Genomic DNA, 22104 nt, shown 5'->3' with positions numbered 1-22104 from the left:
ACTGTGGCAGGGAAGAAGGTGTTGAAGAACCATGTTCTATGAGTGATGATGCTGTCCGTTCTGCTGTGTCTCAGGTTGTACGTGCAGTGTTTGTGTCTGAGTAGAGAGTGAGCTGGGTGGAGTGAGTCTCTGATGATTCCCTCTGCTCTTTTCCGACAACGCTGCACATACATAGAGTCCATGGAAGGAAGTTTTGTCCCTATGATCCTCTCCGCAGTCTTTATGACTCTTTGCAGAGCCTTCCTCTCTGCCTGTGTGGTGTTACCATACCAGACAGTGATGCCTGTGGTGAGGATGCTCTCTATCAGTCCTCTGTAGGCCAGGGTGAGAGGGTGATGGTTCAGACCAGCTTTCCTGAGCAGCCTGATGAAATAAAGCCTTTTCTGGGCTTTTTTTTTACTGTGGATGTGGTGTTAAGAGTCCAGCTCAGGTCAGATGTAACCTGCAGTCCCAGGAATCTGTAGCTGTCGGCCCTCTCCACCTCAGTCCCTTTGATGATGAGAGGCTGTAGAGGGGGAGGATTCTTCCTGAAGTCCAGTATTATTTCTTTGGTCTTGTCTGTATTGAGGATGAGGTCGTTCTCCTCTCCGTAGACAAGAATGTTGTTTACCAGGGTCCTGTACCCTGACTTATCTCCCCCCTTGATGAGCCCCAGGATGGTGGTGTCATCAGCATATTTGATGATGATGATGATGATGATGGTGGTGGTGGTGTTGTCCTGGGTGGAGACACAGTCATGGGTGTACAGGGTGAAGAGTTTGGGGCTAAGGCAGCAGCCCTGTGGGGATCCTGTGCTGTGAGCTCAGCAGACACCTGTCCTCCCATTCTCACCACCTGTGTCTTCTCTGATGAGTCCAATTTTCAGCTTTTCCCATCACCTGGTCATCTAATAGTTAGACAGAGACCTGGAGAGGCCTACAAGCCACAGTGTCTCACACCCATTGTGAAATTTGGTGGAGGATCGGTGATGATCTGGGGGTGCTTTAGCAAGGCTGGAGTGGGGCAGATTTTTGTTTGTGAAGGACACATGAATCAAACAATGTACAAGGTTATCCTGGAAGAAAACTTGATTCCTTCTGCTCTGACAATGTTCCCTAACTCAGAAGATTGGGTTTTCCAGCAGGACAATGCTCCACGCCACACAGCCAGGTCAATCAAAGTGTGGATGGAGGACCACAAGATCAAGACCCTGTCATGGCCAGCCCAATCTCCAGACCTGAACTTCATTGTAAACCTCTGGAATGTGATCAGTAGGAAGCTGGATTGTTACAAGCCATCAAACAAAGCTGATTGAATTTTTGTACCAGGAGTGGCATAAAGTCACCCAAGAGCTATGTGAAAGACTGGTGGAGAGCATGCCAACATGCATGAAAGCTGTGATTAAATGTCTGGGTTATTCCACCAAATATTGATTTCTGAACTCATCTTAAGTTCGAGCCTTAGTATTGTGGTGTTTAAAATTAAACATGATCTTGATTTCTATGCATTATTTAAGGTCTGAAAACAGTTATTTATTGCTATTTTGACCAGTTGTCATTTTCTGCAATTAAATGCTCCAAGTAACATTTTTCTGTGGGTTTTGAGAGAAATGTTAACAGTAGTTTATGGAATAAAACAAAAATGTTCATGTTCCTCAAACACATACCTATAAATAGTAAAACCAGAGAAAATAATTTTGCAGTGGTCTAATTTTTTTTTTCCAGAGCTGTAGATCTACATCTGATAGACTCTAATGTAGACCTATAATAGCCTAATATCTGTAATGATCTAAAACTAATGGGTCAAGGTCATTGCCCTGTCAAAATAAACACTGTTCGGTGCTGTCAGATACTAAACGTGCTGTTATAAACTATCAGCAGATACAAGAGCCACTTGCAAGTTTTGATACCAATATAAATGTCATAAAAATAAGCTGAAATGCATGGAAATTACATATTTCAATGTCACTGAAAAAAAACTTCTGGGGGAGAAAATTTATCCCTGGGTATCCCCAGCTGGAGGGGGGTAGCCCCTCCTGCACCCTCCCCCCTTAGCAGCTTTGCCGCCGTCCATTGACCGCTGCACATCCTCTGGGATGACTTCAGAAATAAATCAGTGTTTGGAAGTTGGAAACTCGGGACCCCCATGGATAACAGTATACTACAATAAAATGAAAACAAATTGGCAAGTCAAGGTCATTATCAGACTAAGGACTGGCTGCTCATCTCATCTCATTATCTCTAGCCGCTTTATCCTGTTCTACAGGGTGGCAGGCAAGCTGGAGCCTATCCCAGCTGACTACGGGCAAAAGGCGGGGTACACCCTGGACAAGTCGCCAGGTCATCACAGGGCTGACACATAGACACAGACAACCATTCACACTCACACCTACGGTCAATTTAGAGTCACCAGTTAACCTAACCTGCATGTCTTTGGACTGTGGGGGAAACCGGAGCACCCGGAGGAAACCCACGGGGAGAACATGCAAACTCCACACAGAAAGGCCCTCGCCGGCCACGGGGCTCGAACCCGGACCTTCTTGCTGTGAGGCGACAGCGCTAACCACTACACCACCGTGCTGCCCTGGACTGGCTGCTGTTCAGCTAAATCATTTAGCTCATGCATTAAAAACCCGACACAGAGTTTGTGTAGAGCAGATCTGTCTACATGTATAATGTTGAATGGTATGAACAAATTCACAGGTTGTGTTTTAAAATTTACACATAATTATATGTTAAAAAAAAAGCTGAATTCTTCCAACACAAATTTTATTTAATACCTACACAGTGTGTAAACAAGAGTGTTACACATTCCTTCTTAGAGTGTCATCTCAATAACATGGCTTCATAAAATAGTGGCAAGTTAACTGATATCCCCATACTGTTTTATTAGGAGTAATGAGCTATTATTGGTGGCTGTGTTGGCTTCCCTATAACATTAGGCAAACAGTGGGCCAATGCTAGGTGGTACAGTGGTGTAGTAATTAGCACTATCGCCTCCCAGCAAGAAGGTTCTGGGTTCGAGCCCAGCAGCTGATGAGGGCCTTTCTGTGGGTTTCCTCCAGTTCCCCCCACAGTCCAAAGACATGCAGGTTCGGTTAATTGGTGGCTCGAAATTGACCATAGATGTGAATGGTTGTTTGTCTCTATGTGTTAGCCCTGCAATGGTCTGGTGACTTGTCCAGGGCATACCCTGCCTTTCACCCATGGTCAGCTAGGATAGGCTCCAGCTTGCCCATGACCCTGCACAGGATAAGCAGCTAGAGATAACAGATGGACGGGCCAATGATAAAAATAACTTTTCATAACGAATGGTGAGCTAACACCAGTTTGCTACCTGAGTAGTATGAAGCTTTTAAGAGATAATTAGATCTATGCCAAAGCTTGTTAGTCTTCACATTGCATGAAGTAATAATAGATGTGCTAAGGTCACAAGGGGACAAAAGTCCTTTCAAAATAACAGAATATTACTCAGTAAGACTTGCAGAGAGGATAAGGAGGAAATTGTATAAGTATACAATAGTGCTTTATTTACACAACAAATATGCTCAAAAATAAGATTAATTAAAACAATAACAACAACGTCAATTTGTCCTTCAGGAAATCTGACATGCATAGTCACAATAATAATTATAATTCCAAAACAACACAGCAGCACAAAGTGTGTAATGTGCGGGTTGAATGAGAACTATGGAAACAGGATTCACAGACACAGGTCACAGTTCTCCTCCCTGCAGCGTATTTGATCCCATCTACTGTCAGTGAATTGGTAGGTTTGGACAGCACAGCTCAGCTAAATTCACACAAGGCCTTTCTAAAAAAAAAAATTCCAGTTCAAACAGAAATATCATTTTACATTATGCAGTTTCATCTACTGAATGTCTCCGATTGGCACGTCTTCAGCAATGTTTGTAATTCGTTGTAACAGGTGGCATGTTCAGCGCATTAGCAAAGAAGAAAGCTTACAACTCGGCTCAAACACTGGCTTGTCCTTTTCTCATACATTTTCAACGTGGACATGAAGTCAATAGTCTTACTTCTTAAACCTCATAGTGGGATCTGCCTTTAAGCATTGGGGTAGAACACTTTGATGTGGATGGCAGAGTTGTTGCGTGTGCGTGTTAGTGGCTCCCCAGCTTCATCTGGATCCTCAGGTTCCAGATCATCTATAAGCTCTACAGTGGAGGTGTTGGCAGCGAGTTGAAGTGCCCCCTGACTGAATGCCTGCAACTGAAGAGCAATGTTAATGGCCCGATTGATAGCAAGTCCGAGGCCATGAATGCAGATCTCCTTATGACCTGCACCACCATCCAGCAGCTTCTGACACCTGGCCAGCTGTGCTTTGAAATCGGTCTTCATATTGATGTAAACATCATTGCGCCGCTTTGGTAGTTTCCTGGGCAGCCGCTTGCGGAGGGTATACTCCACTGGATCCATCTCTGTTGCTGGCCCCTCCGAGGCTGAAAATCCCAGGGACTTCTGGGACATAGAAGCCGAGACCTGACTCCGAGGCTCTGCCATTTCACAGCTTCTGAGGATTAAAGATGAACAGATGCATGGAACAACGGCAGAAATGACAAGTGAATTCACACAGGCCGTTCAGGCACACAACAAATTTGGTTTGACCAATATTTTATTCTGTAGACACTACAACTAGGAGACTATTCCTGTTGCGAACAAATGGAGCTTGGCAAGGTCATGAGCGAGTAGTAACTTTCATGAGTCAGTATGCTGGGTGACATCGTGCTATCAACATCAGGACCTGTTACATGCGTTTTTGTGACAATTTAGGATTTTACTCTGGACCTCAAACTTGTCAAACCCGGTTTAATTGGGAAGGGAGACCGGTGAAGCATTTCAGCAAGCCGACGGCATTGAAGCAATGAGCTGGGCAAGGTTTTTTGAGCTCAGTTTCTTGGACATTTTCAAGGGTTGTCCTCATGAAGCATTTCAAGGGAGACCGTTACCAATTTCCAGAGTTTGACACTGAATTTGAAAGCTTGAGACCATTCGCAAATGTGAACATGCATGTGGTCACCAAAACGCATGTAATACAGGTCCTGATGTTTACAGCACGACATCATGTAGCACACTCACTCAGAAGAGTTACTGGTGCATGTCCTTGCCTCACGCCATTTGTTCGCCACAGGAACAGTCTCAGAACTTTTTGATCACAGCTTGTACATGCAGCCCATGTTTTAAAGGTGCATTAAGTCAGGTTAGTTAATTTTCCCCCCAAGATTAGGTATCTAACTGTTAAAGTCGGCTCAGTATTTGAATGATTATTTTTTAATCCTTGAGCTCACGCCCCCTGCCTACGTTCACGAAGTTCTGCTCCCAGGATCTTGGGTGACCCATAGACAGTCAGTAAAAGGACTAAAGGGAGGCACATCCAAACAAGCCAGCATTCCAGTGGAATACCAAACTCCGTATTCTGTGACTCTAGTAGGTGCTGTTGCCACTGGGAGGGTTGCTGTTGTAGTAGTAGACCAATAGCCTAACCCTACTACTATTTACAGTCATGTGAAAAAAAAAAAGTGAAAATTGTAGGCTTTTCTCAATATATTTAAATAAGCAAACATTTCACCCTTGTGATTCAGTGCCTACACATAAAAGGTAATATACTTGAACAAAACAACAAGGAAAATGAGCTCTTTCAATCATTTATGGCCCTTTTCCACTACCCTTTTTCAGCTCGCTTCAGCTCACTTCAGCCCGACACGGCTCGCGTTTCGACTACCAAAAACCAGCACGACTCAGCTCGTTTCAGCCCTGCTTAGCCCCTAAAACTCGCACCGTTTTGGAGTGGGGCTGAAGCGAGCCAAGCCGTGCCGAGTGAGGCTGGGGGCGTGAGCAGACACTCCCCTGTGCACTGATTGGTGAGGAGGAGTGTCCTCACATGCCCACACACGCCCCGCGAGCGCGCTGGGATCTGTAAACACCGTAAACCCGGAAGGAGAATAATTACGAATTACGAGAATTTCTGAAGCCTTATGCGCCTCACCTCATCTATACGCTCTTGCCAGTATCTGTCCGCGTTGTCGGTGACAACAAGCCACAGCACCAAGACCAGCAACACTAACGACTCCATGTCCTCCATGTTTATTGTTTACTATTCGGGTCGTGAGACTACCCCTTAAAAGATCACTGATGTCACTGTTTGCGCTGCTTAACGACATCACCTGACGTCCACCCACTTTCGCTAACTCCACCCAATGTGTCCACCCACTTCCAGCCAGCACGGTTCAGCGCGGTTGTAGTCGAAATGCAACTCCAACAGCCCCGCTCAGCTCGACTCAGCACGGCACGGCTCAGCCCGACTCAGCCGCGTTTGTAGTGGAAAAGCAGCATTATTCAACAAAAATAATCAATACATGTAATATACTTCTGTGGAGAAAAGTAGTACACCCTTGACATCAGAAGCTAGGACTACCCCCTTTAACAGAAATGACAACTTCTTGTAGGCGTTTTGTATAATGGTCCACCAGTCTCTGACATTGGCTTGTTGCAATTTTTGACCACTCATCCCTGCAGAAATCCTTCAGCTGCAAGATGTTTGGGGGTTTTCTTGCATGTACTGCCCTTTTCAAATCTCCCCACATTTCAAGGGGCTTCAAATCTTGGCCTTGATAAGGCCATTCCATAACCCTCCATTTCTTCTTTTTGAGCTGTTCCTTGATGGATTTGTGAGTGTGCTTAGGATCTTTATCTTATTGAAAGGTCCACCTTCAGTTCAGCTTCAGCTTTTGAACAGATGGCCTCGCATCATCTTCCATCACTCTTTGATATGATTCAGAATTCATCGTTGAATCAGTGAAAGCAAGCTTCCCAGTCCCTGAGGCAGTGAAGCAACCCCAAACCAGAACATTTCCACCACCATGCCTCACAACTGGTACGAGGTTCTTCTGCTAAAAAGCCGTCTTTGGTCTGCGCCACACGTGTCCACTTACTGTGGCCAAACAACTCTACCTTTGATTTGTCTGTACAAAGCACGTTTTTCCAAAAGGCCTGGTCTTTGCGTACATGTTAACTGACAAACTGTAGTCTTGCTTGAACGTTCCTTTTGGACAGCAAAGGCTTTTTCCTGGCACACCTCCCTTACAGGTCAAATTTGTCCAATCTCTTTCTGATTGTAGATGTATGCACTTTCACACCAACAGGAGCAAGAGTTACCTGCAGATCCAGTGATGAAATTCTGGGGTTCTTGTAGACTTCTCTTAGCATCAAACAATCTGCTCTTGGGCTGAATTTGCTGGGGCAGCCAGTCCTGGACAAAGTGGCAGCTGTTTGAAATCTATACCACTTGTAGAAGATTTCTCTTACAGTGGAATGATTCATTTCTAATAAATTTAGAGATCTTTTTAAATCCCTTGCCAGATTCATAGGCATCCACAACCTTTTTTCTGAGGTCCTCAGAGAGCTCTTTAGATCTTGGCGTGATGACGCCATACACTTCAGTAGCAAAGAGAACACCAGACCCTCGATGTCAGGTTTAAATACGATGGGTTCCACCTGCTCCTTCACCTGTAGGAGGTTCTAATCAATGGCAGCTAATCTGAAACACCTGATTCTAATTTTATGGACTTGAAAGTGTGATAAATGTAAAGGTGCACTTTTTTGACTGATTTTTTTTTTAAGCTAAATTATGAAAATCACTACAATGTCAATTTTGTGTGTTTGTTGAAGAATATTACCTTTATCTGTAGGCACTGTCTCAAAGAGAGTGAAATGTTTGCTTGTTTAAATATGTTGAGAAAAGTCAACAATTTCCATGGGATGTACCTTTTTTTTTTTTCTTCCACATGACCATAGATGAGCCATCTGAATACCTCATTGTTACTAGGAAGAAAATGTGCGACACCAACCAAACCATTTCAGGTGACTAATCTGTCCTTCCCATACAGTTAGGTCCATATATATTTGGACATTGACACAAATTTTGTTTTTTTACCTGTTTACTGAAACATATTCAAGTTATAATTATATAATGAACATGGACAAAGTCCAGACTTTCAGCTTTCATTTGAGGGTATCCACATTAAAATTGGATGAAGGGTTTAGGAGTTTCAGCTCCTTAACATGTGCCACCCTGTTTTTAAAGGGACCAAAAGTAATTGGACAATTGACAAAAAGGCTATTTCATGGGCAGGTGTGGACAATTCCTTCGTTATGTCATTCTCAATTAAGCAGATAAAAGGCCTGGAGTTGATTTGAGGTGTGGTGCTTGCATTTGGAAGATTTTGCTGTGAAGAAAACATGCGGTCAAAGGAGCTCTCCATGCAGGTGAAACAAGCCATCCTTAAGCTGCGAAAACAGAAAAAAACCATCCGAGAAATTGCTACAATATTAGGAGTGGCAAAATCTACAGTTTGGTACATCCTGAGCAAGAAACAAGCACTGGTGAACTCATCAATGCAAAAAGACCTGGACGCCCACAGACGACAACGGTGGTGGATGATCGCAGGATGAAGAGAAACCCCTTCACAACAGCCAATCAAGTGAACAACACTCTCCAGGAGGTAGGCGTATCAATATCCAAATCTACCATAAAGAGAAGACTGCATGAAAGTAAATACAGAGGGTTCACTGCACGGTGCAAGCCACTCATAAGCCTCAAGAATAAGAAGGCTACATTGGACTTTGCTAAAAAACATCTAAAAAAGCCAGCACAGTTCTGGAAGAACATTCTTTGGACAGATGAAACCAAGATCAACCTCTACCAGAATGATGGAAAGAAAAAAGTATGGCGAAGGCGTGGTACAGCTCATGATCCAAAGCATACCACATCATCTGTAAAACACGGCAGAGGCAGTGTGATGGCTTGGGCATGCATGGCTGCCAGTGGCACTGGGTCACTAGTGTTTATTGATGATGTGACACAGGACAGAAGTAGCCGGATGAATTCTGAGGTATTCAGAGACATACTGTGTGCTCAAATCCAGGCAAATGCAGCCAAACTGATTGGTCGGCATTTCATAATACAGATGGACAATGACCCAAAACATAAAGCCAAAGCAACCCAGGAGTTTATTAAAGCAAAGAAGTGGAATATTCTTGAATGGCCAAGTCAGTCACCTGATCTCAACCCAATTGAGCATGCATTTCACTTGTTAAAGACTAAACTTCAGACAGAAAGGCCCACAAACAAACAGTAACTGAAAACCGCTGCAGTAAAGGCCTGGCAGAGCATTAAAAAGGAGGAAACGCAGCGTCTGGTGATGTCCATGAGTTCAAGACTTCAGGCAGTCATTGCCAACAAAGGGTTTTCAACCAAGTATTAGAAATGAACATTTTATTTACAATTATTTCATTTGTCCAATTACTTTTGAGCCCCTGAAATGAAGGGATTGTGTTTAAAAAAATGCTTTAGTTCCTCACATTTTTATGCAGTCATTCTGTTCAACCCACTGAATTAAAGCTGGAAGTCTGAACTTCAACTGCATCTGAATTGTTTTGTTCAAAATTCATTGTGGTAATGTACAGAACCAAAATTAGAAAAATATTGTCTCTGTCCAAATATTTATGGACCTAACTGTATATAAATATAACATTTCATCACAAATGTAAAATAAATGCACCATTTAGTACCACTGTATAGATGATATACAGTGGTGCTTGAAAGTTCGTGAACTCTTTAGAGTTCTCTATATTTCTATTTAAATATGACTGTGGTCCTAAGAAAAGTCCTAACCTTAAAGTAGATATGCAGAACCATGGCCTCACTTTTCGTTTATAAATGCTTTGAGATCTCAAGAATGGCACAGGAATAGTTTTAAGCATTAACAATAAATCTAATATAGTCATTTTTACGATTAAAATGATTCATATAGGTAGCGGTCTGAATGAATGACCGTGACACCTGTGACGTCACTGCAGGAAGTCTATCGGTCTCATCGCCATTTTCACTATACTAAAACACAGAGCTAACTACAACTTTGATCTTCCATTTTGAGCTAATTTATCGCCATGCCATGTAGATATGTTGCTGGCGGGTGCAGCAACACAATAGAAGGTGGATTTATGTTGCATTCATGGCCCAAGAATGTTCAAACTGCAAAGATTTGGATGCGTCTCTCCTTTGCTCTGCACATTTTACTGAGGACTTGTACGAAACCTCTGATCTGTTGAGGAGCATTGGCTATAAGCTCATATTGAAAGAGGGTGCAGTACCAACAATTAAAGGAAAATAAAACGACAAGAAAAGAAAAGTAAGTTCAGTTGCACCAGTTCTCTCGGAGTGTGAGCCGAGCGGTAATGGCAGAGTACTCAGTATGGAGAAAATGGAGAATGAGTGGACCAGTAGTCAGATTTCTCCATTGGATATGCTTGCCTCAGCAGTAATAGCTCACCCTTACGTGGAAGAAGTGAATGAACGAAGAACTGAACAAAGAACTGAAAGTCAGATTGTTTGACTTTCAGTTCAAAGGCATGCAGTTAGGTTAATATGGAACGGCCTTGGGCTGAGGTGCCCTTGAGTGAGGGCACCTAACTCCCAACTGCTCCCCGGGCACTGTTAGCATGGCTGCCCACTGCTCTGGGTATGTGTGTGTGTGCTCATTGCTCACGTGTGTGTGTGCTCATTGCTCATGTGTGTGTGTGCATGTGTGTGTTCACTGCTTCAGATGGGTTAAATGCAGAGAGGAATTTCACAAGCGTGTGATGAATAAAGTTGCGGCCATTTCCTACTCGGATTCTGGCGGACCGTTTGGTGAGTGACCAATCCATTGACGGTAAACAAGGATCGAGTGGACTTCAGTGGCGACTATATTGAATTAATTCAACAAAAGTGTAAATTCAATATCATAGTCGCCACTGAAGTCCACTCGATCCTTGTTTACTGTCAATGGATCGGTCACTCGTCAAACAGTCCGCCAGAATCCGAGTAGGAAATGGCCGCAACAGCCTCCGGGGAATGGCTGAGCGTAGCTGTCAGTCAAACACAAGTTACCCAATGGGAATGCATTCCTGGACAGCCCACCCACACGTGAAGTTTGTGCCAAAACTGCAAGCAAAAAGTCAGGGAGCGCAAACGAGAAAGCTGGAATCGCAACCAAAATAAATTATGTCAAGCAAAACTGAGAAAGACGCGGAACAAAAATAAAAGGTTTCTGAAGAGTAATAGACTGATATTTTGCACGATTACACGAATAATGAAGTTAAAATAACTTCAATAACTTAAAAAAAAAAAAATCAGAAAGGGAGGGGATGGGGAGCTCAAAACCAGCCCACTGCACAGCTGTAGGACTTCATGGGATCAGGCCTTTGAACATGTATTGTTATGACCTTTGTTGTTCCAGATCCAGTGTGACATGTGACCGACGATGCCAAATGAAGTGTGAAGTGTGTTCAAAGGCCTGACCCCGTGAAGTCCTACAGCTGTGCAGTGGGCTGATTTTGAGCTCCCCATCCCCTTCATTTCTTATTTTAAAAGCCATTGTTGAAATTATTTTAATATTAAAAAAGTTAATGTTAAGTTGTACACATGTTACTTTGATTTATGTCATTTAAATAATTTGTAGAACATAGCTTTGACCAAAAAAACATTACAACACTTCAGTGTAAAAGAACAAATTGTTTTTACTTATCGTTACATGTATACGGCAGTATAAAATGGTAATAAATGTGTTTTCTCCCAAGGTCATATATCCTGATGGCCCATCTAAATATTAACCCCATTTCCAGAAAAGTTGGGACATTTTCCAAAAGGCAATAAAAACAAAAATCTGCGATTTGTTAATTCACGCAAACTTTTATTTAACTCACAAAAGTACAAAGAAAAGATTTTCAATAGTTTTACGAAGTGTATTTTGTAAATATAAATGAAGATAGAATTTGATGCCTGCAACACACTAAAAAAAAATTGGGACAGAGAGAAAATAAGATTGAAAAGTTTATAGGATATTCAAGAAACATCATTTTGGAAGATTCCACAATGAACAGGTTAATTGGTAAAATGATTGTGTGTAAAAGGAGCAGCACCGAAGACTGAGGTGGTGTTTACATTAGACCGTATCAGCGGATCATCAGATTAACGTTTTTAAAACGATTCGCGTGCACACAGCAACGCCAATACACGATTCGCGTGCACACAGCAACGCCAATACACGGACACGCTAATCACATGACTAAATAGACGGCACGCAAGTTGAAATGTGTCAGTGCGGCTCAGCGCTTTCTCCTCAGCGGCTGCGCTCCAAATCACTCCGCCCTGAACAGCGAGTGCCCTCTGGAGGGTGCGCACTCCGGCCCTGCGCAGCTCACAGAGCGCGCGAGTGAAGCGCACGAGCAGTGATTCGGGACTGAGCCGCTGTGTGTGTGATCCCAGTGCATATCGGGCATGCGCAAGTCACTCACCACTTGCAAGTGGAAGGATGGCAAGCCTAAAGACAATCATAACTACACAATGGGCAGTATTTGCATCTTACCATGAACAACATTAAGAATGACAAAGCAAAGCATTATATTCATACTTTTATACTCTTTAATGAAAAACAAAAAGGTGATACAAGGCGGAAACAATAGCAGGAAGTGAAGTCCGCGCCGTTTTTCAGCAGTCGCGTCACATGACCAACGTGGCATAAACAATGCCAGCGAATCAGGAAGGTGGATGTCACAGTGACGTTGTCCAATGACGACGTCAGCTAGAGCTCAGCACTGCGTTTCCTCGTATCTCAATGTTTACACAGCACCAGATCAGATACGAACTGGGTTGAATAAGTGGGCCCTGGCGGATTCAAGTTGTTCCGTCTGTGGAGTCGTTTCCCAGCGTTTTAATGTGAACGGACAGTGCATCCGCGACGAAAACGAGACGGATACGGTCTAATGTAAACACCACCTCAGTCTCTGCAAGCAAGGAGGGGTCGTGGCTCACCCCTCTGTGTCAAAATTAATGAGAGAATTATTAACCAATTCAAAAATAACATTTCTCAATGCAAGATTTCAGATCTTTCAAAATCTACACTACATAATATTGTGAAAAGATTCAGAGAATTTGAAGACACCTCAGTGTGTAAACCACTGTTGAAAGTGTGTGACCTTCGAGCCCTCAGGTAACACTGCAGTGTTTTCCCCAGAAAAAAATTAAAGCCCTAAGTTCTGGCATGATAAAACACAGACAATTGAGTGTGAATGGCACGAAGTGAAACTAGGGGGGTCCGGGGGCATGCCCCCCCGGAAAATTTTTTGAAAATAGATGCTCTCAGGTGCATTTTCAGGGTCTCTGAGAGGTTTCAGATCCATGATTATAGGATAGATTTTAACAGTGCTTCAATGATTTCTGACCTAAATAGTATTAATGTATACACATTTGAAATTTCACCTTAAAGTTCAACATGCAAGTTAAACTGTTTTGTTATAGATTACTTAGGTATAGAGTAGATTTGAAAATCTACGGGGATCCCTTGCACTTAATTATCTATGATCAAGTAGTGTTGTAACAAAAATGTGCATGAAAATATGAACAGCGGTTTGCTCCATCTTATGCAATCCAACGAAGAGAATCGATCATCATGACCTCCTGTTGATCACAAAGGGATCTGAACCTAAGAACTGCCACCTTAAAATAAAGTTGCTGTATTACTATAATTGTAATCATTTAGAATGTTTCGGATGCAATTACCATAATATATGTATAACTAAGATGCACTGAAAAGAAAAGTAAGGCAATTGCATATTATAAAGTTTAAATTTTGGCACTTTATTAAATGGACTAGATTAAGATTAAAACATATTTAAAGGAAAAGAAAACTTAATTCATACATTTAAGTTTGCAGAAAGATTATGTATTTATAAACACATTCATGAAGATAATTTGTTAAATGTCAAATGTAGCATAATTTGGAATAATAATGATAAGCGTATTTGGCAGTGTGATGTCACTGTGAGCCTTTAACAAAAGAATAATCCAGAGCCGCCTTTTGTTAAATGGATCCCAGTGACATCACACTGCCAAAAATGCTTATGATGATTATTTGAAATTATGCTGTATTTGACACATTTGGACAACTTCACTTTGTGAATCTTTCTGCAAACCCAAACTAATGAATGAAGTTTTCTACTCCTTTCAAGCAGATTAATTTTCCTTGGCTTTTGCTTGGCCCAATGTTGGGCGACCCTCTCATAGTCCATCTCGCTGTCATCCATGCTGATGTGGATCAAATTGTCCAGCAAGTCTTCTCCTAGCTTATTAAAGTCAGTCGGTTTTGTCCGTCTGGTGCGGGACAACATCGTCAGCCAATGAGATCGCTTATAATGAATCGGAAACTTCCGGGATGTTTGACGTTTTCTTTCGATATTTTTATTGGACGGTTTGAACACGTGATCTTGACATAGCCAACAGATTACAGTTTGTTTACATCATACCACGCCGACATATTACTTTGACAGAATCAACACAAACATTGGGAAAAAAGACCGCTTGTTTAACCCAAATATCAATCAGTATGTAAATGGATCTGTTATTTGCTCTCCTATGTATCTAGTTACTTGTGGGTAGGAAATTTTAACATATCGGTATAAATCTAAGCATATCGGATTTTAACTAAAGCGACTAAGCGTATCGGCAGGCAGAGCAAGCGTATCGGGCCCGATACGCTAAAACGCTTTGGGGAAAACCATGCACTGCCTGAGAAACCATCATGCTAATGTGACAAATATAGCCACATGGGCTCAGGAGTATGTCGGAAAACTGCTGTCACTTAGCAGAGTCCACCGCTGCATCCAGAAACTGTATTATGCAAGCAGGAAGGCATTCAGCAATTCTATGCAGAAATACTACCAATTTCTCTGGGCCTGAACTCATCTCAGATGGACCGAAAGACAATGGAAACATGTGCTGTGGTCAGAGGAGTTCACATTTCATCTTGTTTTCGGGAAAAACAGACATCGAGTTCTCAGTACCAAAGGTGAACACGACCATCCAATTTGTTATCAGAGAAAAGTGTAAAAGCCAGCATCTGTGATGGTATGGGGGTCAGTGACCACAGAATGGGTGAGTTACAGGTGTATGAATGTACCATTGATGTATTGCAATTTTAGAAAAACATCAAGGTGACATCTCTTCCCAGGAAGTCCATGCTTATTTCAGCAGGACAATGCCAGGCCTCATTCTGCACGGGCTACAACAGCGTGGCTTCAGAGACACAGAGTGCGTGTGCTTGACTGGCCTGCCGCCAGTCCAGATCCGTCTCCTATTGAGAATGTATGGCACATTATGACGAAGAGAATCAGACAAGAGCAACTACGGACTGTTCAACAGCTGAAGTCTTGTATCAAGCAAGAATGGACAACAATACCAACTGCAACACTGCAACAATTAGTATCCTCAGTTCCTATATGATTAAAGTGTTCATAAAAGGAAAGGTGATGTAATACAATAGTAATGACGCCTCTGTCCCAACTTTTTTTGAGTGTTACAGGCATCAAATTCTAATTCATTTATATTTACAAAATACAATTAAGTTGGTCAGTAAAACTATTGAAAATCTTTTCTTTGTACTTTTGTCAGTTAAATAAAGGTTCATGTGAACTAACAAGTCACAGACTTTTGTTCTTATTGTATTTTGGAAAATAGCTCAACTTTTCTGGAAATGGGGTTAGTAGACTAGTCACCTAAAATTATCCATATGAGGTCAGCTTAAATCACATTGCATTCACCTTTATTTGTTTCCAGTCTATGATGGCCGCCAGCCCATATGAGGGCCGCCAGCCCATATGAGGGCCAGGTTGGCCCATGAATAGAACTGAATAGAATAGGAAGCAATTATTGGACAAAGTTGAACAAAATATCACGATTTGTTAGTGGCGAGCAAGCAATTAATTATTTGCCGATACTGAAGGCAGAGGTGCTTTTGCGACACGAACAAATCACGATATTTTCTGAAAAATATTATTGAACTCTGCTTATCATTCAAATTATTTTTTTAAAAATAATACTGATTATAAAGTTGACACAAATCAAATGATAAAGAAATTGAGCCATGTTGTCAAAAGTGTGAAGCAACTGCACATGAGCAGACCATTATTTGTAGGCAGTCATTTCCAGTTCTATTAGCCAATCAAAATGGCATAAAAAAATATACATACAATCAAACCTCGGGTCACGAACGTCCCATTTCACGAACAAATTGGGCTACGAACACCATTTCTGAACAAATTTTGCTTCAATTTGCGAACAATGCTTCGATGCACGGACGCACAAGCTGGCGGGCTTCCGCACCACGTGAGGCGTGCGGCAGCATCAGTCGTACTCAAGGTGGCGCACTGTGAACATTGTTCATCATTGCGTTGTATTGATACGATTTCTTTTTTGCTTTTTGCATTAAATTAACCCTCATTATGGCTCCCAAGAAAGCGAAAAGTGTTAGTGCTGTTATGAAGCCTAAACGAAGAAGGAAATAATAGTTAAACATGGAGGAGTACATTTGTACTCCATTGTGGAGGAGTACAAATACCTGGGTGTTCACCTCAACAACAAACTGGACTGGACTAACAACACAGATGTCCTGTACAAGAAGGGCCAAAGTCGTCTCCACCTCTTGAGAAGACTGAGGTCTTTTGGTGTGTGCAGGACACTGCTTAGGACTTTTTATGACTCTGTGGTAGCATCAGTGATTTTCTACGCTGTGGTCTGCTGGGGCTGTGGAAGTTCAGAGAGGGACAGGAAGAAACTTAATAAACTGGTCAGAAGGGCTGGCTCAGTCTTGGACTGTCCTCTGGACTCCCTCTCACCCCCTACATGAGGCTGTGGGGGCTTTAAGCAGCTCTTTTAGTAGTGGACTGCTACACCCACGGTGTAAGAAGGAGAGATACCGCAGGTCATTCATACCTACTGCTGTCAGACTGTATAACACCCACAACTTGTAACGTAGCACCAATAACCTGTTTGTCGTTATATTTGCACTACTTCACCACTACTACCTCTGCCATCTCTCATCGATGCAATTATTATGTGCAATAATATAGGCCCTAAACTATTTTTATGCATACTTATTATAATATATATATATATATATAAATAAAAATAAATTTTATGTATACATGTGTGTATATATACAGAGTCTACCTGTAATATGCAATTTTTTTCCGAGCCTCTCAATAAGGCAATTTTTCTATACTTTTTCACGGTAGATAATGCAAATAGCCATCTGTATTTAATCTTTCATTTGTCTAATTTTTATTTCAGTTTTATTTGTTATCTGTTTGACATTTTCTTGCTACTGTAACACGTGAATTTCCCCGATGTGGGATGAATAAAGTGAATCTAATCTAATCTAATGAACTCCTCCTCCTCCATCCACATGTGCCAGCAACTATCGACCACAAAGGTAAAGTGTACTGTACAATTATGTTTTATTTTAGTATTAATGTATTTTTCTCTAATTAAGGTCATCTTTAATTCCTTTCTGTATTTTTTCCACACATAAACCCATAAAACGTTACAAAAAAACCTGTTTCTGGGGCCGGTGAACAGATTAATTGGATTTACATTAATTTCAATGGGAAAAATTAATTCGGTGTCAAAGAACGAATTAAGTTCATAACCCGAGGTACCACTGTATATAAATTATAAAATGCTTTGTCATTTCACACAGTACAAGGAAATTTAAGTTGCAGACCTCAATGGTGCTATAAACATACAGGTAAAGATAAAAGTAAGTAAAATATTAAAATGTAAATAAAATATTAACAGAACATCCCCCGAGTGATGGTGAAAGAGGTTGTACATGCACCAGTAGAATAAAATATTATAAATAATGGGACAAATAAAATAAATACTAATGTAATAGTATGGATTAAAGATTAAAATAAAATACAGTCCTTTTTACAATAATTAATGACGCTGTTTGTGTAACGGACTGGAGTTTGATAATGACGTCACGCTGCCTAGGTGACAACAGCGCCCACTAGAGTCAGAGTACGGTGTTACACAGCCCGGATTTTCTCAGACTTAATAAACTTTTCTAAAGCCACTGCTTAACCCGTTGTTTTTAATCAAGCTCTATATATCTTCCAGATTATTTGTACAAATAAGTGAATAAATTAACTCGACTATTGCACCTTTAAAAGTCAACCTTTTATTTTTTTTTTCTTGGCCAGCTCCTGCTAACTATCACCTATAAACTGCACAAGAGCGCTTTCTCATGTACGAATTATTACATCTTAGTACACCATATCACTTTATAGTCGTGTTACTATGTTTACCATCTTTCACAGAGAAAACTACATGCTATTTTCACAAAAATACCTGTTTTTGCGAGTGGTGTTCTTCACCTAACCTCACTGCGGATAATCCCGGAAGTACTAGTAATTGCACCGGAAGAAGTCACTAGCCTGCTTGGCGAGAACAGGATAAATAGTATGCCAAACATTACACCACCAGTAATGTTGATAAATTTAGATTAAAATGCTTGTACGTAGTATGTAAAAGTGTGCAGAGAGAGGTTTTGACATAGTGACACATTTAAAGCAAAAAAAAAAAAAAGAAAACCAAAAAATAAAAATAAATTTTTTTTGACGCACCAGACACCCAGCTCTATTCTGCCATCTGCTGGAGAGTCAATGCGTTCCTGCATCTAAAAAAAACTTGATAAGACATTCGGATATACCAACAACACCTGAAATTAAAGTTTTATCTGTTATCAAGTTTGTGATCTTTAGCTAGCAGAAGTGGATAAAGTACCCAACTTCATTACTTAAGTCAAAGTACAGATCCCACTGGTCAAATGTGACTCCGATACAAGTGAAAGTTGTTCAGTCAAATTTTTACTTAAGTACTTGCTTTTAAAATACTTAAGTATTAAAAGTACATTTTCTGTCAATGCATTGTTGTATTATTGCTACAACAATTACAAAACCTAATGCCTCTGAAGCAACTGACTGGATTTACTGGGTGGCACGGTGGTGTAGTGGTTAGCACGGTTACCTCACAGCAAGAAGGTTCCAGGTTCGAACCCAGCGGCCGGCGAGGCCTTTCTGTGTGGAGTTTGCATGTTCTCCCTGTGTCTGCATGGGTTTCCCCCACAGTTCAAAGACATGCAGTTAGGTTAATGTGGGGTGGCCTTGGGCTGAAGTGCCCTTGAGCAAGGTACCTAACCCCTGACTGCTCCCCGGGTGCTCTAGTGTGGCTGCCCACTGCTCTGGGTGTGTGTGCATGTGTTCACTGCTTCAGATGGGTTAAATGCAGAGGACGAATTTCACTGTGCTTAAAGTGTGCATGTGACATAAAAGTTTCTTCTTCTTAAAAACTTGTAGAATCTGTAGCGCTGAAGTTCCACCTGACATGCTAGCAAACTCATACTGGGTAGCTAACATTACTAGAAAAGAAAGATTTCTACATTCTGTTTATTTGGCAAGATTATGCTAAAACATATTTCTGAAAGGACTTCAGATAAGTTAACGTTATTCATGTAAGTGTAACTCTGTTTTTACATGCTAACTAACAGTGTCAACATTAGCCGTGGACAAGGCGATGGCAACTTGGCGGGTAAATCCACAAAAAGTCATTTGACTAACCAGACTGCATAGCTATTGCAACATTATTACTAGCTCTAAAAGCACAGACAACTTCATTGCAAGCTTTCTCATGGAATAAAACATTTACGTCCCTCAATATGCTTCCACAGGTTGGATGGCGAGTTTTTGTAGGCCGTGATGTGGTTCGTTTTCGGCAAACAAAGCAAACATTTAAATCCTTTCAGAAAATTGAAACATGGGTTCTAGGTATGGCCCTGGGTGCGTGTATTCGTGTTAAATAATGCTGCGGATCACCGAACTTGATTTTATCCAGTCTGTGGACGTGACGTGACCCTAGTGATTGCTGATCGGCTGTCTCAGTGTCACCTGCGGAACAACCAATCATGTTTTAGGAAAGAAAAGAAAAAACATCCACTTTCAAAGTTGCTTCATAGTAACGAGTAAAGAGGACCTTGATAGAAATGTAGTGGAGTGAAAAGTCTTTCAAATGTAGTGAAGTTAAAGTCATAAGTTTCCAACAAAAATAATACTCAAGTAAAGGACAGATAGTCAAAAAGTGTACTTAATTACAGTACTCAAGTAAATGTACTTTGTTACTGTCCACCTCTGTTAGAAAGTGACCCATAATTTAATAAGTTCTAAGGAGATACATCTTAAGTCTAAAAGAACTTTAAAATTAAAACTTATACACATTGTAGCCTATGTAGCTTTATACTGTATGTAAATGCAAAGAAGACTGAATATATAAACATCAACTGTCACAGAATCATCAAGTCATTATCAGGTATTCCAGTTAACTCAGTGGAAACTTTTTCATACCTTGGTAGAAACATCATATCTTCAGAAAAAGACATTGACATCTGAATTGCCAAAGCATGGTCAGTTCTTAAATGACTCTCAATTATCTCATCTCATTATCTCTAGCCGCTTTATCCTTCTACAGGGTCGCAGGCAAGCTGGAGCCTATCCCAGCTGACTACGGGCGAAAGGCGGGGTACACCCTGGACAAGTCGCCAGGTCATCACAGGGCTGACACATAGACACAGACAACCATTCACACTCACATTCACACCTACGGTCAATTTAGAGTCACCAGTTAACCTAACCTGCATGTCTTTGGACTGTGGGGGAAACCGGAGCACCCGGAGGAAACCCACACGGACACGGGGAGAACATGCAAACTCCACACAGAAAGGCCCTCGCCAGCCCCGGGGCTCAAACCCAGGACCTTCTTGCTGTGAGGCGACAGCACTAACCACTACACCACCGTGCCGCCCCACTCTCAATTATTTGGAAATCAAATCTTCCCAACGAAGTTAAGAAAAACTTTTTCCGTGCTGTAGTTGAATCTGTCTTGCTCTATGGTTCCTCAACCTGGACCCTCACAAAAAAAAATTGGAGAACACACTAAATGGCAACTATACTCGGAGCCATTCTCAATATCTCATGGCAGGAACATCCTACAAAAACCCAACTTTATGGCAATCTTGCCCCCATCTCAGAAGTTATACGAGAAAGAATACTCAGATGTGCTGAGCGTAGTTTCCGAAGTAAAGATGAGCTGATCAGTGACCTAATTCTCTGGAATCCATCTCATGGTCATAGAAGTGCTGGAAGGCCTTCAAAGACTTACATAGACCAACTCATCTGTGATTCTGGACTCAACCTTGATGAATTACCTACTGTGATGATGGACAGAAATGCTTGGTGTGATATTGTCAAAAGAATCCGAGCAAGCTCGATGATGATGGCTTTATTTATATCTCCTTAACTACTTTGTCTTTCAGATTTTAGAGCAACATAAACCTTATTTTTGCCGACTTCAGAGAAAATATACTGATATGGCCCAAAACCCAGAGCTTGTCCTAGAGGCCAGAGTCTAAAGATGAGGGAATACTTCAAAATGTGTTCTCCAGTACTCAGGGTCATTTCAGTTCAAATCAGTTTTATTTGTATAAAAATACACATTGTCATAAAGCAGCTTTACAGCAATTCAGGTATAGATTTAGATCCCTAATGAGAGCCAGAGATGACAGTGTTAAATTGGCTTTTAAACTGATGCATTGATTCAAACTGTCTGATCATTATACCCCAATGTGTATCTGAGCTTCAGTATTCAAGTGAGTGCTTTTGTTGTAAATCTGTCAGATACCTCCTTATCTATGGCATCAGAATTGGCACTTTGTACCTTCTGAGTTCTAATGACCCAGTAACTTGCACAAGTTTCTTCGCCTCAGTTGCAGTTTCTGGACTGCCAAATCCAAATACCTTAAAATCAGCAAAGTTGGGGGCGTCGTGGCTCAGGTGGATAAGGCGCCATATCATAAATCCGGGGACCCGGGTTCAATTCCGACCTGAGGTCATTTCCCGATCCCTCCCTGTCTCTCTCTCCTGCTCATTTCCTGTCTCTACACTGTCCTATCCAATAAAGGTGAAAAAAGCCCCAAAAAATATCTTAAAAAAAAAATCAGCAAAGTTGCCCAGGCCAACACACAAGCACTTTCCCTGTCTTTACGCTATATAAGATACGGGTGGAATATTCTGATTTAGAAACACTTCTGACAAAGCAAAACCAGGCCTGAGATGAAACATTGCAAGGTTTGAGTAAGGAGTGACCTAATGGCAGGTAAACTCAAAGAAACACATCTATGTT

General features: G+C 41.5%; 1 protein-coding gene across 3 annotated transcripts; it reads right to left on the bottom strand.

The window, feature by feature from the left end:
- Positions 1-3506: 3506 nt before the first annotated feature.
- On the bottom strand, positions 3507-18272 carry pop7 (POP7 homolog, ribonuclease P/MRP subunit). Of its 3 annotated transcripts, none has more exons than XM_060924833.1 (2): positions 18223-18272; positions 3507-4509 (listed from the first exon to the last, which is right to left on the bottom strand). In XM_060924833.1, the coding sequence occupies exon 2, from the start codon at positions 4497-4499 to the stop codon at positions 4044-4046; it is 456 nt and encodes a 151-aa protein (XP_060780816.1). In that variant the 5' UTR covers positions 4500-4509; positions 18223-18272; the 3' UTR covers positions 3507-4043. The 3 variants fall into 3 exon arrangements, with proteins under 3 accessions (XP_060780816.1, XP_060780823.1, XP_060780832.1); XM_060924840.1 differs by having other exon boundaries at positions 3507-4506; positions 18223-18271; XM_060924849.1 differs by lacking the exon at positions 18223-18272 and adding an exon at positions 7152-7258.
- Between the last annotated feature and the right edge of the window lie 3832 nt (positions 18273-22104).

This window comes from Neoarius graeffei, chromosome 1, assembly GCF_027579695.1.
Source record: "Neoarius graeffei isolate fNeoGra1 chromosome 1, fNeoGra1.pri, whole genome shotgun sequence".
NCBI classification, from domain to species: domain Eukaryota; kingdom Metazoa; phylum Chordata; class Actinopteri; order Siluriformes; family Ariidae; genus Neoarius; species Neoarius graeffei.
Note: the sequence above shows the minus strand (reverse complement) of the source record. Positions and strands in the feature narration are given on the sequence as shown.

Coding starts and splice junctions, on each gene's coding strand:
- pop7 (XM_060924833.1), bottom strand. CDS start 4,499: ATGGCAGAGCCTCGGAGTCAGGTCTCGGCTTCTATGTCCCAGAAGTCC.